A 16,974-nucleotide genomic window follows, 5' to 3' on the forward strand; every position below is an offset into this window, starting at 1 on the left:
TATCGCTCTCCTGACCTGTTCGTCACAATGCTGTTGCTGCCGCTCTCCCAGTCAGCTGTGGGGTTGTTGCGCAGCAGCTTGTTCTTGCTGGTGTCCAATGGCACCAACAGGTAAACCATGAGGCTTGCATAATGGATGGCCTGGCTGAATACGGTGCTCTCCTCGTTCTTCACCAGCTCCTGCTGCTTCTCCTTGCTCAGGCTGGGCCATAAATGCAGCTGCTCCGCTGCCAGGTCCATGGCTGTCGTCTCCTCATCGTGATCCACTGCAGGCACGGTACCAGCATCCTAAAGACAGAGTTACACAGGTTTTTTAAAAAATGTTTTTATTTTAAGGCTTTTGACCCTTGACCTGCAGCAATGCCTTGTTTTATGGCATGAAACTCTTGTTTTGTATGCATTACTTAATGCATGCATAATATTTAATATAGTTATATTATTGGGTGGGGCATTTGGTATATTTAAAAAAAAATGCCCCAAGTCATTTTTTTTCAGGCTTTTCAGAAAAGACAAAAAAAACTGAACCAAACATTGAAAATATGATGATTTCGGCAAAAATAAAACTTTTGTTTAAAAAAATGACTTAGGCCATTATTTTAAGAGGGTGATAATATTTGACAACCTCCGAGGCTGAAAAATGTATGTTAAAGTGCCACAAACTGCAGTCCTTTTCAACTCTAATTTGGATTTAAACAGATTTAAAATGATTACTAAATATGCAACAGTCACTCCTATCCCTGTTTCACCTTTAGTCTGGCAGTGATGCTCCCATTTTCCTTCGGGGTGTTAAGATAAAGAGCTCGGATCTGGCCCTGAACTTCACTGTAGAAAGTGGCTTCCCAGAACTGCTGGTTGGTCCAGATGGGATGGTCCTGTATGCAGGTGTAGGCAAACTGGTTCACCCCAGGAGCCAGCTTCTGCAAGACAAAATGTAGATCTAACAGTGAGGACCAAAAAAAAAAAAAAAGAAAACAAAAAAGAAAGAAAAGAAGCAAGATTAAACAGCTGGCTGCTTGCGGTTACAAGTCTGTGTGGGGCTGATTTTTCACAGGATTTGTGACCAATACTGCACGTTTCTGCAGACACGCAATCTGAACAATGCTGTGTAGCGAAAAGAGCCGTCATGAATTTAAATGTCGGGGGTTATTAAATGACTATTAAACTAAAAAAAGAAAACAAGAATTTAAGAAGAAAAAATGTTTATGTCAGCACTGAGAGTGAAAGATACCAGATGTTTACTTGTCGGGCTTAAAAACAATGAAGTCTCATTGTTTACCACTTAGATACATGTCAGAATGGCAACTTAATTTAAAAAAAAAAGTGTATGTATTAGCTAATATAAGTAGTATAAACAAAATGATAATCCAAGTCAACCAAATCTTTATATGTATGACTTTGTCACCCCCAGTGCATACAAACACATGCTGCACAGCCAAACAAAGCCACACGACTTCATTTTGAATGGAAACCACACAGTGGGGACACAAAAATATCTACAGTACTGTGCAGAAGTCTTGAGTCAGACTTTCTTGTAATTTTTTAAAAGGTTCTCCAGGCTTTCTGAAGATTTTTCATATTTTTTCTTTGGACATTGGCTGCTTTTTTGCCCATTTGCAGTCCTTGTACCTGACTATGTTCAGGGGAAAGTGTTTTTGTTTGTAAGGCCACCTAACACTGACGTATGAATCATTCAAGTATAAAAAGCCCGCTATTGCAAGATGCCCTGTGTTGTGTATATACATAATGGACAAAATAAATGCATAATTTGTTCCTATTTTTTTAGGCAAATTATGTAAAGAATTCCATAGATAGCCCAATTTGAGAAGGCATAAAATAGAGTTTTTGCAATAACAAGGTGATTCTTGAAGAGCTATTAGTCAAAAGCTTGGCATATCTCCACATAGTGTACAGAGTCTCCTTCAAAGAATTTGAGGAATCTGGACCAGCGGAGGACAAAAGAAGTGGTGCATCTTAAAAATTATCTACAGCAGATGGACAGTATCTAAAAGTCATGTCCTTAAGAAATAGGAAAAATCCATCAAAGACCTGACACAGGACCTGAGATATGCATCTGACCCTTCAGCTGATCTACTGTTCACCAAAGCCTAACCAGAAATGGTCTCAGTGGAAGGGTGGCTGCGAAGAAGCCATTCCTAAGGAAGGGAAACAAGGAGAAAAGGCTGAGGTATGCCACATTACACAAGCACTGGACTGAAAATCAGTGGCAACAGGTCTGATGGAGTGATGGATCAAAAATTGTCAGTTTTTGTTCTAATCATCTTCTGTATTTAAGGAGGTCGTCAGGAGAGAGGTACAACAGTCAGTGTCTGCAGCTATCAGTAAAACACGGTTTAGACTCTGTCATGGTTTGGAGCTGCGTTACCAGCCAGTGGTGTTGAACCTCTTTTCATAATTCCATCAATTCTGACACCAGAAAAGTACAGTGAGATTTTGCTCCACCGTGAAATACCATAAGAAAGCAACAGCTTTACTTTTTGGGACAATGATCACAAATGCTAATGCAGTAAAAGCATACCTGGATAGAAAAAACACACAATGGAACGCTATCAGTCATGGATTGGCCTCCCCAGAGCTCAAACCTCTTTTGACAGAGAATGAAACAAAAAGACAACATCCAAAGAAGAGCTTTGAATGTCCTTCAAGAAGCCTCAAGAACTATTCCTTACTTAAAGAAAGCACAAGAAAGCTGACCAAGAGAATTCAGGCTGTATTAAAGAATAAAATGTGGTCATACCAAATATTGACTTTTTTGTTTGAGGGAATAGTACAGCCATAAAAATAAACACTGAATATAGTCAGTCACGTCTACAGTCTAAAGGTGTCACTTTTATATTTTATTTCTTCCCTTGAAGATGAACAGCAACACTGCCCCAGCACTGGATTACAAACTGGATCTTTACACCAATGCAGATCCACTCTTGTGGGGCTGCATACACTGCGAGCTGAACAGATATCAACTCCTAATCGAGCATCAACACACATCCTTGTGTTCTTATTCTTCTATGAAACAGAGCTGTTGTTTTTCACTTGTGTAGGCCAAGCAGTGAATCACCAGTTGCTTGCAAAAACAGCTTCTGTACGCACTGTACAGTACTCAGCAAAAGACACTGATGTTGCTTCATAATGTACTGTAAAAAAAAAAACAACAAAAAAAACTAACACGTTAAACCACACTGAGGAATGCTGAGGAAACAAAAATCACCCCATGAGTAACATCATCCAAATAGAAGCACAGTGTGCCATTAAATTACCATGACAAACCAAACGCCCACAACCGTCCACCTCCCTGCACAGTCTGACAGCCATATGTAAGGCTGAAGCCTCTTATTAGATTAGCTTCTGAACTCTCCCCCTGAGGCTGACACAACACAGTGGTTTCTATTATCACTTTATAGTTTGCCTTTGAAGGTTGAGAACTTTGGGGGGGTTACTGTAATTCTAATAGACAGAATCAAAATAGTTCTATTTCCAGTGAGATGGGCCAGAAGCCAGGAGACCGGAGAGCTGGGAGCTAATGCCCACAGCACTTCTTTCTTTCTGGAGCTGTGTTTTGTTACTGGTTCATGAGTGTTAATAGTTCAGACATTTTTCTTTAGAATTCAGATAAATTTAGTCTTCCGCATTTAATGCATACGTAATCGAAAACAAACAAACAAAACCGGCAGAAACATCTTGTTTCGTAAAAATGTATGAAATGAAAAAAGTAGATTAAACATCTTGAAAAAGTTAATTCCAACACACTGTTACACAACTGATGCTGAACCTTCCTCCGCTGTTCTAATATTAAATTACCAAAATGGAGCTGCTTTTTCAGGAAACATGACACTGCTGTGTCAAACAGACTCATGAGTTTTCAAGGTGGTTAAAATAAGAAGCAACAATATCCTGCTGGCTGATGATTGAGGCCAAGACAAAATCAAATTATCTCAATTCAGAAAAAGATAATATTAATAATAGTCTAGGTTACTAAAGGCCACTTTTTTTAAGCTCTTTTCCCAGAATTTTTTTCATATTTTAATAAATTATGGGCAAAGAACACCTGGAATCAAACCCTGGACACTGCAGTTATGTGGTGAGCATCCTAGCCCTGCATGGTTGGTGCTATTGCTTCACTACATGAAGTTTCTGTTCAAACCTGCATTGGCTGGGGCCTTTTGGTGTGGAATTTGTATGTTCTCTCTTTGCCTGTTTGAGGTTTTCTCTGGGTGACCCAGAAAAATGACAGGTTGTGTCCTGGGGGATCTCCTCCCAGATCTGGACCAGGGGATCACTGAGCTCCTGGACAGCCTGAGGTGCAACCTGGGAGCTGGACAGAAACATAATGTCCCAGAGGTGTTCTATTGGATTTAGGTCAGGCAAGCGTGGGGGCCAGTCAATGGTATCACAATTAACATGAAGAACCCAGGACCCAGTGCACCGGCTCAGGATCTGACAAGTGGTCCAAGGATTTCAGCCCATAGAGGTCTGTGTGTCCCTCCATGGATATGCCTCCCCAGACCATCACTGACCCACCACCGAACTGGTTGTGCTGAACAATGTTACAGGCAGCATAACAGTCTCCACGGTTTCTGCTTCAGGGTGATCCTACTCTCATCTATGAAAAGCACAGGGTTCCAGTGGTGGACCTGCCAATTCTGGTATTCTATGGCAAATACCAATCAGGCGCCATGGTGCCGGGCAGTGAGCACAGGGCCACTAAAGGAGGTTGTGCCCTCAGCTCGCCCGCATAAAAGACTGTTTCTGATTGCTTGGTCAGAGACATTCACACCAGTGGCCTGCTGGTGGTCGTTCTGTAGAACTATGGCAGTACTCCCGTTACTTCTTGCACAAAGGAGCAGATGGGTTAAGGACCTTTTGGAGGAGGCCATCCTGGAGGAGTTGGCATACCTGTGCAACCTCTGTAGGGTCCAGGTATCACCTTATGTTACCAGTAACGTAGCGACACTGACCCTTGCCAATTGCAAAACTAATGAGAAAAAAAAAAAAAAACCGTCAAAAAAGATGAGGAGGAAAAAAATGTCAGTGGCCTCACCTGTAAACCCATTCCTGTTTTGGGGTTGCCTCATTGTTGCCCCTCTAGTGCACCTGTTGTTAACTTCACTAACACCAACGCAATTGAAGCTGCTTAACAACCCCCTCTGCTATTTAACTGACCAGATCAATATCCCAGAAGTTTAATTGACTGATTAAAAGGTGTTCCTTTCATTTCTTTGAGCAGTATATGATGTTGGTGTTGATGTACACCTGATTGATCGTCTGTCTCTCTGTGTTATAGAGGCAGGGTACACCTTGCAATGAAGAACTGATAAGATATTAAGATCTAGTCTCACTGACCACTTCATTACCCCAGTCAATAACATGGCAGAAACTTAATGCATTTAGTCATGTAGACATGGTCAAAATGGCCTGCTGAAGTTCAAACCAAGTATCAGAATGGGGAAGAAAGGTGATTTAAGTGACTTTGAATGTGGTATGGTTGATGGTGCTAGATGGGCTGGTACTGCAGAAATCTACTAGGATTTTCCACATAATCATCTTTTTTTTTTTTTTTTTTTTTTTTTGCATTTTTGGCCACAGCGGCTTTTATCATCAGTGGAGAGAGACAGGAAATGGGGGAAAGATACAGGGGACGACACGCAGGCAAATTGGCGACAGGCCGGGACGCGAATCCGCGCCGCCCGCGCTGCAACGCGGCATGTGTATGTGGTCGCCGGCTTCACCACTAAGCCACCCAGGCGCCCCATAATCATCTCTAAGGCTTATGAAGAATGGTAAGAAATAGAGAAAATATCCAGTGAGTGGAAGTTGTCTGAGTGAAAATACCTTGTTGATGTCAGAGGCGAATGGCCGGAGTGCTTTGTGGTGATAGAACAGCAACAGGAACCTAAATAACCACTGGTTTCAAACAAAGCATACACATCAAACCTCTACTACTTCTGATACAGGAGCAGAAGACCACTGAAGGTAAAAGGGGGTCCAAATGAGTACAAACAAGTTGTAATGAAGTGGATGGTGAGTGTATATGTGTTGGCAATGCTAATGTGTTTGTCAAACTACTACTATAGAAATAGTCTTTGACTATTCCATGAAACAAATAACTGTCTTACAGCTGAAATAGCAGGGCTTAGACATGAAGTGATCCTTAACTGTAGTATACCGCACACACCTGAACTCTCCTGCCATCGAAACCACTCGTATTAAATAGAGATTTCACCTGATCCTTAAATGTGGGCCACTAGAAGACAGACTTGTAGAAGATCAAAGCCCAACATTAGGATGACATTAATGGGAATTTGTGTAGAAGAGCTATTTCCTCAAAATGAGAGATGATTATCAGCAAAACCAAGCAAACTCCTTTAATATAAATATGGGAATTATTAGGCCCAAGATGCACCAGATAAAATGACGACAAACTGAAACTAACAGATCTGCAGACAGAGGACAATACGTGGTTTCTGACTGTACAAAGAGCTCAAACTCAGTAGGAGTGGAGCGATGGAGTTGAACTGAACACAGCTATAAATAAACAGTGACAAATAGGGTAAGAAGAGCTGCCCCCTAGATCGTACCGTACTACCTTTTGTCAGTGTTATGCATCTTGCAAGAGATGCTGTGTGGGAGTGTGTCAGTTTGTGTAGGAGGGCCCAAGTGTGTGTGATTTGTCAGTGCTGTCTATACTCAGCCTGGTTGTACTTTCCTGACTTAACAAATGTGCTCAGGTCATTCTGACCGAGGTCGGCTCTTCCGAATTTGAAATCCACCAGGCAGATGTGCGAGGAGGAAGAAAAAAGGAAAGGACAGAAGAAAGGAAAGGGAGGAGGAAAGAATGGTAGGAAGCAAAGATGAAGGGAAGGAGGGAGTAGACCACTATTAGCACCATCTGGCTGTGTGATCAATGAAGAGGAGGAATGCAGGGCTGGGTAAAAACAAGCTGAAAAACCACAAGAGGAGACAGAAGGGAGAAAAGGCTGTGTACAGGTCAGAGGAATTAGGCTATCAGGATTTGGGATCTTGCTTTGAACTCTGGGACTTTATCCAGAGGTCCATAACATGATTGATAACGGCCTCCAAACATCAGCTGAACAGCCATACAGCATCATACGTCTCCTGCATCTCCGAGATGGTGAATGTTGTCACTGAAGGGAGGATATACTTGCATGCGGCCTGCTGAATCTGATATGTCACCAGCTTCGGGGCAGCAACATTATTTACGTATTTTGGAAGAATTCATAGCATTCCTGAACTGCTGATATAAAAACAGCCATTACTTCTGGATGAGTCTTCAGTGACCTGAACACAATCCATCTCGAACTTTTGCAATTCTAACACAAGTCCGTGTATTGTGAGGAAAGCTACTCGAGTCGTGAAGCGTCTAAAAGCCTGCTTTCGAACAGTCTATTTAAGTCAAACAAACAGAGAAACACATGCTGAAAGTCAAACTAATAAACAAGCCTATCGTGGCATCCACAACTGTGCAAAAACACAATGTACGAGTAACATAAACATTCTGAAAGAAAAATGAAAACATAGATATGGTAAGACATTTCAGAGATAGACAGGGGTCACCGAGTACGTCATCTTCTTTGTGGGGACAAAGGGGAGAGCGGTTTGACAGAACGAGCTGCCAAATGCCTCCAGGCATAAACTCTGGATGAAAGAATGCTAACAGTCAAGTGCTCTTGTTGTATAAGTCATCCAGACTTGTGTTTGGGTTTTTTTTTTTAAACTGCTGCTGTGTTCTGTGTTTTTCCCCACATGCAGAGACACTTAATCTGGTGACACATTCAAATGCAAGAACAAAGAGCTCAGGTGGGACAGTAAAAGGGCAGAATAACACATCTACACATTAATGACACCCTTTCATCTCTTGATAAACCCACGCATCACTGCAGTAGATAATGCATTTAAAAAAAAAAAAAAGACCTCACCTTTAACAAAAGGGCTGCTGTCCAAAGGTTGTGAAGCATTTAAATAAAACTTACCTGCACAGGCCAAATGACACCACCCACGCATGATTCAGACTAGACAATCTGAAATATTTACATTGCTTTAGTGTGAGCAAAACACTCAGGGAGTGGAAAAGCTGAAGGGAAAGCAAAACAACTTAACAGAGAATTTGGGTCAATAGCATAGGCTGCGAGTGCGAACATATGGCCAGTCATAAGTCTAAACACTGTCTCCATCCAGCAGATTCTGGGAGCCGACATTTGCAGAGAGAGAGGGAGCTTCCCACGTTACCTGACCTGGAGCCTTAAGGGGCCGTGGGGACAGTGCCACTGTAAGCATGAACACACTGTGAGCCTGCCAAAGTCTGGCCAAGAATATCAAACAGGAACTTGACCAATGTCTGACTCCTAACCTTGAACTAACAGTATTTAAAGTGCACTGTCTGAACAGAGGAAGACAATTTTTACCCAAAGTTTGGCATGTAGTTCAGTTAGGAAAAAAAAAGAAAAAAAAAAAAAAGGCACTATTGATTAAATTGTGCTTAGGCTCTGATTCAAATGACAAAAACAGAAACTAATTTATCTTTTAAATTATTTTATATCAAAAAGTGCAAAATCTCCTTCTTATGGGACTATTTCAAGACTGTCACAGTGTGAATCATTTGCAGACTTTGAAAAAAAAAAGTTTCTTTACTCATGTAGTCCAACAATGGCACTGGACTGTTACACTTTACTGCAACAAATCAAACTTATTCTCCAGTGTGGCTGTCAAACAATATTATGAGATTAAATCAGTTCAAGCGATGGTCATTCATTTAAATGCGTGGTTTATTGTGACTAATGCCTCTCATTTATGCAATAGGTGCCTTGTAGGTGAGTATTTATCACAGCTTTATTACACAATGCTGGAAAGCCCTGCAGAAGGGCTACTCAAGCAGTATTACTCAGAACAAGACAAATAACATACTGCATCATTCATAAAGTTAGACTTTATTTTTTTAACTTGTCAGCTATGTTTTAATAGCAGCTGCAATAATTAGGGATGCTTCATACAGCTACAGCAACACATCCTTGCACACTTCAGTAAAATTCAGCCAACGGGTCAAGGAATTATTCAACTGTGAGAGCTCACCTATCTGAAGCAAAGACCACAATGTCATTTGATGCAAGCACATGATTGCTTCTGTCTGCAGGTCGAGGGACAATTTATTTCTTATTTTGGAGAAGCTTATGCATGAACTTTACTGCTGTCTGATGCTGCAGTGATGTAATAAACTAAGAAAAAGACTTCAATAAACAGCTGGAAACATCGACCTAACCTCAGCTGCTAACATTTTATCAAACCTACTCATTTAGGGCAAAGTCGGTACAGGTGAGCATCATTAATCTGACCTGCCACAGACTCCGATACTGTTCAGTAAGTACATTATCATAAAGTTGTATTACAGTTGATTTTAAAACTGCTGATCTACTGGAATTTTCCCACACAAGTATCTCAAGGGTTCACAGAGAATGGTCTGAAAGAATGACCGGCAGTTCTCTGGGAAAAAAAAAAACCTTGCTGATGTCAGAGAAGAATGGCCAGACTACTTTGAGCTGATGGGAAGGCAACAGTAACTCAAACAACCACTCGTTACAACTAAGGTGTGGAGAAGAGCATCTCTGCACACACACAACAAGCTGATCCTTGAAGCAGATGGGCTAGAGCAGCAGAAGACCAAAGCATGTGCAGCCAACAAATCTGCAGCAGCTGTGTGATTCTATCATGTCAATATGCACCAAAATGTTTCTATGCCATGAAGAATTAAGGCTGTTCTGAAAGTGTAAGAGGCCCAACCCAGTACCAACAAAATGTACTTAATAAAGTGTCCAGTCAGTGCAGATGTGAAATTGTAAAGTAAATCAACTGAGGGAGAACAAAGTCTCCCTTGTAAAACAGATCTGATCCCAGTGGGACTTCCTTCCTAAATAAAAGGTAAATAACATAAACGAAGGGAGTTTCGTTATTTTGGAGAGGTCAGTGTGTGCGCTTCCAACACCCAGTGGAACACAGGCTATCTTTTGCGCTCTATGTGAACCATATGGACCATCTTAAGGTTTGTTATCTTAAGATAAAAAAAAAAAGTTAAAAGAAAACGACACGGCAGACTGCTTAAAGTTCTACATCCACAGTCAAGATACTTTTAGATATAAAGAAATCTGATTTATGTCACCAACCTAAGGTTGCATAGACAGATTTGTAAAAATTAATTTAAAAAAAAAAAAGGTTTAAAAATGTCTAGAAACATATGAAACAGGGTATAAAAATCAATGGTGAGATATCAGATCATGCATGCTTCTCTGTCCCCACCCAAGATGACAGCTGCTGCCATGCTCCATTACCGCGCTTTGTTTTTCTCACATTTCCACTGCATGATCCTTGTGTCATTAAACCAGAGATTACAGACATTTTTGGCAGATTCTCTCCTGACCTCACTTTACTTTTCCCCATTTGGATGAAGCATGGCTCAATGCTGTCATTAATTCCAATCATCTGTAAATAACAGAGAAAAATCGGTTGCTCCAAATGCCTTCGCGCCTAACAAGCTGTCTGTGCCACACAAGGAATTATTTTTAATCTTTTCACTGAAAAAGCAGGAAATCGCTGCAGTGTGCGGTAACTGTGACTTATGATCAGTTAATGTAGTCGGGACAGGAACCACTTTGTAGTGATGTTACATGGCAGATTCTGGGAGAAAATGATGAATTTTCAGTGCTGGTGGGATCGAAGAGAAATGAGAAAAAAAAAAACAAAACAACAAATACGGCTCATCAAAGAAAGTTACGCCAGTCTGTGGCATGTGAACTGGATAAGTCACACACAACGGGCCAGGTCCCAGTCCAGCCCATCAGGGTACAGCACTGGTATCCAACAAAAAGCCAGTGTGGACAGTTGTGTCTGTCCCTATAGCAACAAGTAAGCTGCTAGAACATAGTTGTGGTTGATTAGATGAAACCAAAGGCCACGACTGGCTTTAAAATACAGCTTGCTTCCAGCAAAGGTTGAAAAGTCAAGAAAGCTGTTCTCTCTCTGGCTATTCCCGGTCTAAAAACTTTTCTGTAGTGCAGGCAATGTTTACTTAAGGTCAACTAACACTTGATACACAGTACCAATCATTAATATTGCTGCCAGCAATGTTAATGATTGAGAAGTGCAAAAATCAGATAGATAGTTATATTATTATTTGCATGAACAAATAACTAATTATTATAATTTTTTTTTAAAGGATAGAATCTGTTTTTGAGAGAGGACCACAGTAAAGTGCTGTATGGGACACGGTAAAAAAAAAAATTGACAAGCTACTGCATGTAACAGTCACTGTATCCAGCTTTTGGTTACATTTTGGCTGATATGCAATCTAATCTAAAGCTGATTTTATTGCCTTCCTGCTGTATTTTTTTTTGCCTAAATCAGCTGTTACAACACTTCACTGTTTTTGCATAATCACACTTGTGGTGACAGTTAGGCCAGGGTGAAGACAAGGGAAAAGGTTCACAGTTCAGTTCCTTAAACCAGCTGTGCACACAAGCCCATCCACAATTTACAATAGCCAGCAAGAAACCAAAACACAATGAAATTCAAAAGATCTCCACAGTGGAATTCCAGACAGCGACAGTCCAAAATATTGACAAACACTGTCCCGCTCAACCTAACCCCCATGTCCATGTTTAGAAGTTCTCAGTTTGATGACACATACGTGCTCAGACCCTAACATGTTTAGGCTGACAGGTTTAAAGCCGACACTGCAGAAGAAGATTTTCTGCAAAGAAAGTCTATCAGTCTATCAGTGTTTTGAGAAGCTAAAGAACCCCCAAAAACCCAATCATCTAAAAGTTTTTACAGTGGTGTTTAGAAACAGTAGTTATATGCATGACTAGAAACCACAGGGGGGTAAGTAAAAATCTGCATACAGCTGTGTGAAAAATAAAGTTCACAGGACTCAATGCAGTCATGTGAAAAACTAAGCATACCCTCTGATATAACAGAACAACCTTTAACAACAGTAACTCGCAACGTGGCTGCAAAACAAGCCAAAATCATCACCCCGTCACCACCGTGCTTGACAGCTACTACGAGGTGTTTGTGCTGATGTGCTACTTTGGTCTCATCTGTCTAAAGGACACTGCTTCAAAAGTCTTGCGGTGTGTTTCTCCTGGAAACTACTTATTCAGTCTTTTCCTGATTGTGATGTCATGAATGTCAACATTTAACATGCTAACTGAGGCCTGAGATGTAGATCTTGGGGTTTTTTTTGTACTTTCCTTGAGCATTACATGGACTGACTCTGGGGTGGATTTGCTCGAATGTCCACTCCTGGAAAGATTGTGGCATTGTGTTAACACACATCTAAATGCTGCAGACCAGCAAACTGCCAAAACTTCTGCAATTTATTAATTGCTGCTAATCAATCAATCAAGTGCATCTGATTGGCAGCACCTGGCTGTTACTTACCCTCTTAATTCCTATGGAAGCAGCAAAGATGTGCTTAGTTTTTGTCACAGGACTGCAGAGAGTCCAGGGAAACCTTTTTCACATTTATGTTTATGTATTTCTTTTCAGTTTTTTTGGTTAACCCGATCCTTTAGATGATACCTTTCCACCGTATGTTTGACCTAGAAGAATATGTACATTAATGCACAACAAAGAAAATAGGTGGAAGAGAACATTTACATTCAATTCGCACACTTCCTTGTTTTTAAATAATTTCCTTACCCTATAAAATGCTGTTGACAGGGGCAGCAGTGCAGCAGCCACTGTGAACTCCTCAGAGCTGGAGCAGTCCTGTGGGGTGAGAAGTAGGGGAGAAGTGAGAGCAGGGCAGGAAAACAGCGGGAGGCATGCTGCAAAGCTCTGTGAGACCACCTTCTCAACCCCAAAACAAATGGCACAGGCTTCCAACACAGATGATAGTGCAATCAGTTTTGATAACTTAATGGGCAACAGAAGTTAAAACTGCAACAGAAGAAACTTGGTCTTTCAGGGCTCCACTGATAAACTGCTACAAATTAGCAATGCAGAAATGTGGTTTGGGGAAAACACTGGGTGGCAAAGAATCCATCTTCAGCAAGTCTAACGTCCTGTTACATAAAGACGCTGTTTTGTTAAATGTCAGGGCAAAGCTCAAAAACTGGCCTGCCAAATCCACTCACTCTGCTCTTTTGCACCATTATGACATATGCTTTCAATCATCTTATATAATCCCTGCCTTGACACAAGTGTCAGAGAGCCCCAGTCTTCAATTTATTGATACTGATTTGACTAAACTGCCATACAAGGATAATTCAAAAAAGAAGAAGAAGAAAAAAAAAAAGATGTTGCGTAAAATGCAGTCAGTTTGGCTACAAAATGCTGCGTCCATTAATCAAGCAGCCACGACCAGCCAAAAAACAAATTCAAAATTTATTTTTTTTTATAGATGTTTTTTTAAAAAAATGTTAAATCAAGGATTGGGTAAAAATATTCCCTCTATGACATTTAAACACCATTCCAAAGCATATTTGTATTTGAGACTGTTTCAGGTCACAGAGGCGGTGCTTAATGGTGCTTTTAAAAGGATGGTATTAAGACAAACACTACACGAGAGGCTTATGGTGGGAGGGGCCTAGGGGCCCAAACTAAAGTTTTCTTACACAGAACCTAGAAAACAATGAGGAACAAAAGAAAAAGAGCCAAGTTGGACTCAAAAGTACTTCACCCACAGGAAATTGGTACTTAACTGTGGTAAGCTTTGTTGGGATTTATTCGTTGAACTCTGCAAATGAAAGCAGCCAGAGGAAACTTGACTGAAGACCATGTACAAACAACAGCACTGATTCTGACCTGGTGCCTCACGGATAACCCTGAGTGGGACCTCGCAGCCACAGAAAAAACATGTATGACAAATATTTTCTTAAATTTTTATTTATCTATTTTTTTAAGACCGACAGTGCTCTCTAACATCACGTGCAAATGCAAACAAGAGCGCACACAGAAATCTTAAAAACACGAGTGCGTTCTTTAAAAACTGTGCACCACGCTATCAGAGTCCCTCATTTTGAAGTGGGGGAGATAGGCAGAGGAATGCTCCCCTTTCTGATAGCGGTCTGTAATGGGGGGCCTCTGTTACCACCATTCCTAAAAACGCACACACGTAAGAATGTACAGAGGGGAGAAAATGCAAAACACATGAAAGCCTGGGCCCCCCCATCGACTCAAGCAACACAGTTTCTGTTTTTGTGTTCTTGTTGCTCGTATTTTTTTTTCTTTGCAGTCATTTGGGCTGCGGTAAAAATGTTCCAGCCCACTGGAGCAGCACCAAAAGCATTGTTTACCCAGCATCCTTAACAATGCTGCAGGTCACAGGAGTTCACGGACCCCAGACAAAATAGAACAACAAGTGGAAAATGCACAGGCAGAAAAGTGTGAATATTTTACAAACCAGTATTATTCCAAGGAAAAAAGATGGAAATTTAGCATTGAGCGTCAACACTTCTGTGGAACAGAAACTCAGGACGACATGTATCATCACTGAAATGGTCCCAGCCTGGCGAAAAACAACAACAACAAAAAAAAACTCTACAAAGTTTTTGGCTGCAGTACTTCAGCATGTCACATCTCATATAAAGTAGACTTTATCAGCTTCACTTAAGCCACACTTATCACTTAAAAACCTCCACTTTAATCTCTTGTGAGCAGACAGAGAAGCTAAGTGACAGCTCAAAAGCTTTGGAGGTCAAGCAACAAAGTGACGAGATAACAGTGAAATCTACAGCAGATTAGACTGAATGAGCGCTTGCAGTCAATCAAACACTTGACAAAGGTACTGCATTTAGGACGCAGTCATTGTCACAGCACTGAATAGATCCATACGGTGCAGAATGGGGAACTCATGGTTAACATATGTTATTTGGGTTTTCAAGAATAGACGGAGAAGAGTCTGTTGCACATCCCCACATTTCTATTTGTGCGGACACCCTGCAGTCTCCATTTCCTTCCATTATTTACTGCCTGTCTAACCGTTTTCCCTCATTCTTTAGGATCCTGGAGCTATAACAGCAAGGATGACTAACACTACTATTCTGTCTCAGACACGTATGCAACGGACAAACACAAAAAGGCTGACCATGTGACCGAAACTCAGTAGGATGTGAACAAACAGTAACTTCCTCTGTTAGCACCTTCCAGGAAAGCTGCGGGATGACACTCGCATGGCATGAATTTATGAGACTTTCACCGCAATAGGCGAACAGCCATGCCCTGCCTCAGAGCCTATTACTGTTAATTGCGTCTGGAATTACGAATAGGAAGGGGAATAAGGCAAAATAAGTAACATAGTTGATGTCTGTGTCATCCGGATGAAGAACAAACAGAAATTCCATAGTGAAAGCATGATATCCGATTAACACTGATGTTTACCTGGCCACACTGGTGGACACTCTTGCGAAACATTTATCCGAACATGGGAATGATACAGAGAACAGATTCCCAGTGACCAGTGAGTTACATAAGGCAGTCCATCAAGACCACTAAGGCAGACGGGGGGGCATTTTCTCACAGCAAGAGACTAATTTATGAGCTAAATAATGTACAAATGTAATCAGTAATGACTATCAAAGGAAATGTTCAAAGTGATTAAAGCGCAACCGACAGCATTCAAGCTACAGTGGAGGGCTGAGGGTAAAGGGTACATTAGGGTTCATTAGCTCAGACTTGGCAATGTACAGTCCATACAGGACGGTTAGAGTGCCTCTTTTTTTTTCTTTCCAACAACATCTCTGTGTAACACGTGTTACTGCACACTTTTGCCCGTCACACGGTCGAGCTCGGGATCATAAACGACACATGGACTCCACGCTGCTGCGATCACTTCCTGTGGAACTCGCACCCTAATACCCTCTCTCAGTAAACCTCCATTCAGAGCGTGTCAGTGAGCACCATCACGATGCTCCGGGCCATGAGAGAGCAGAGCACAGAAGGCTAATAATCCTACCCGACAGGAAATGGTTGGGATGCCAGGATACATCTACAGCAGGGCTCATTCCCCCACATGGTTTGCGCAACTTTTACTTCTAAAAGCTAGAGCATTGACCAGTGCATACACGCACGCACGCACGCACACACTCACGCATGCACAAGCAAGCAATTAACAGAAATACCTCAATGAGGGGGGCATTACTCATGGCAGAGAAACACAGCAGAGATAAGGACTACAACAGATGTTTAAACAGGAAAAAATGTCTAACTATAAATTTCTTACAGACACTCACAGATTGTTAGCACTGATTTGTGACTAACAAAATATGTAAAAAAAAAGACTAATTAACACATACTTCCAAGGCGTAGTTCCGTCTGATTCAATGTCCTAACCTTTAACCTACTCTACAGTGTATGTACTACAACAGCACTTCCTACAAACTTTCCAAAGAAAAGCTCTGATTATAACCAGAGAACAGAAATGCTACACTGTCGCCTGAAGCTGACAGTTTAACGATAAATGTAAGTGTAAGCAGTTTCTTAATGATGATGCCACTGCAAATCAATGTGTCACATCAACACATGTGCCAGGAATACTAAGGAGGCATGTGGCTGTCATCACGCAAACAACATGAACATTTTTCTCAGAATAGGTCACTTTAAGCCGCGAAGAACCTTTGCACACACACACACACACACACACACACACACACACACACACACACACACACACACAAGACCTGGCTGGCCGTGGCGTGCTCTGTGATTTCTTTTTGGGGTCCTTATTTGGCTGGGTACTGAAACAAAGGCCATAGAGCAGAATATGAAAGTAATCACTGGCCCCACGCTAACACACGGCCAAGAGGTTTCGTGAAGGCCAGCCTGGCTTCAAGAGCAAAAGTGTTTTTACTACCTTGGAAAATATTATTTTTAAATACATTTACTTGTATGTTGCAATTAAAGGAAAAGATCAAATTAAAATGGTGAATGTCAGCATTAAACTGTAGTTTCACTC

At 41.3% G+C, this 16,974-nt stretch overlaps 1 protein-coding gene across 1 annotated transcript in view; it reads right to left on the reverse strand.

The window, feature by feature from the left end:
- The window catches only part of sbf2 (SET binding factor 2), a 105,755-nt gene that overhangs the window by 25,148 nt on the left and 63,633 nt on the right, over window positions 1-16,974 (reverse strand). Inside the window, exons 17-19 of the mRNA XM_030721929.1 lie at window positions 12,720-12,788; window positions 746-916; window positions 16-287 (exon numbers count right to left, since the gene is read on the reverse strand). Of these exons, the coding sequence (XP_030577789.1) occupies window positions 16-287; window positions 746-916; window positions 12,720-12,788 (512 nt within the window). The remainder of the gene's footprint in view (window positions 1-15; window positions 288-745; window positions 917-12,719; window positions 12,789-16,974) is intronic.

This window comes from Archocentrus centrarchus, chromosome 3, assembly GCF_007364275.1.
Source record: "Archocentrus centrarchus isolate MPI-CPG fArcCen1 chromosome 3, fArcCen1, whole genome shotgun sequence".
NCBI classification, from domain to species: Eukaryota; Metazoa; Chordata; class Actinopteri; order Cichliformes; family Cichlidae; genus Archocentrus; species Archocentrus centrarchus.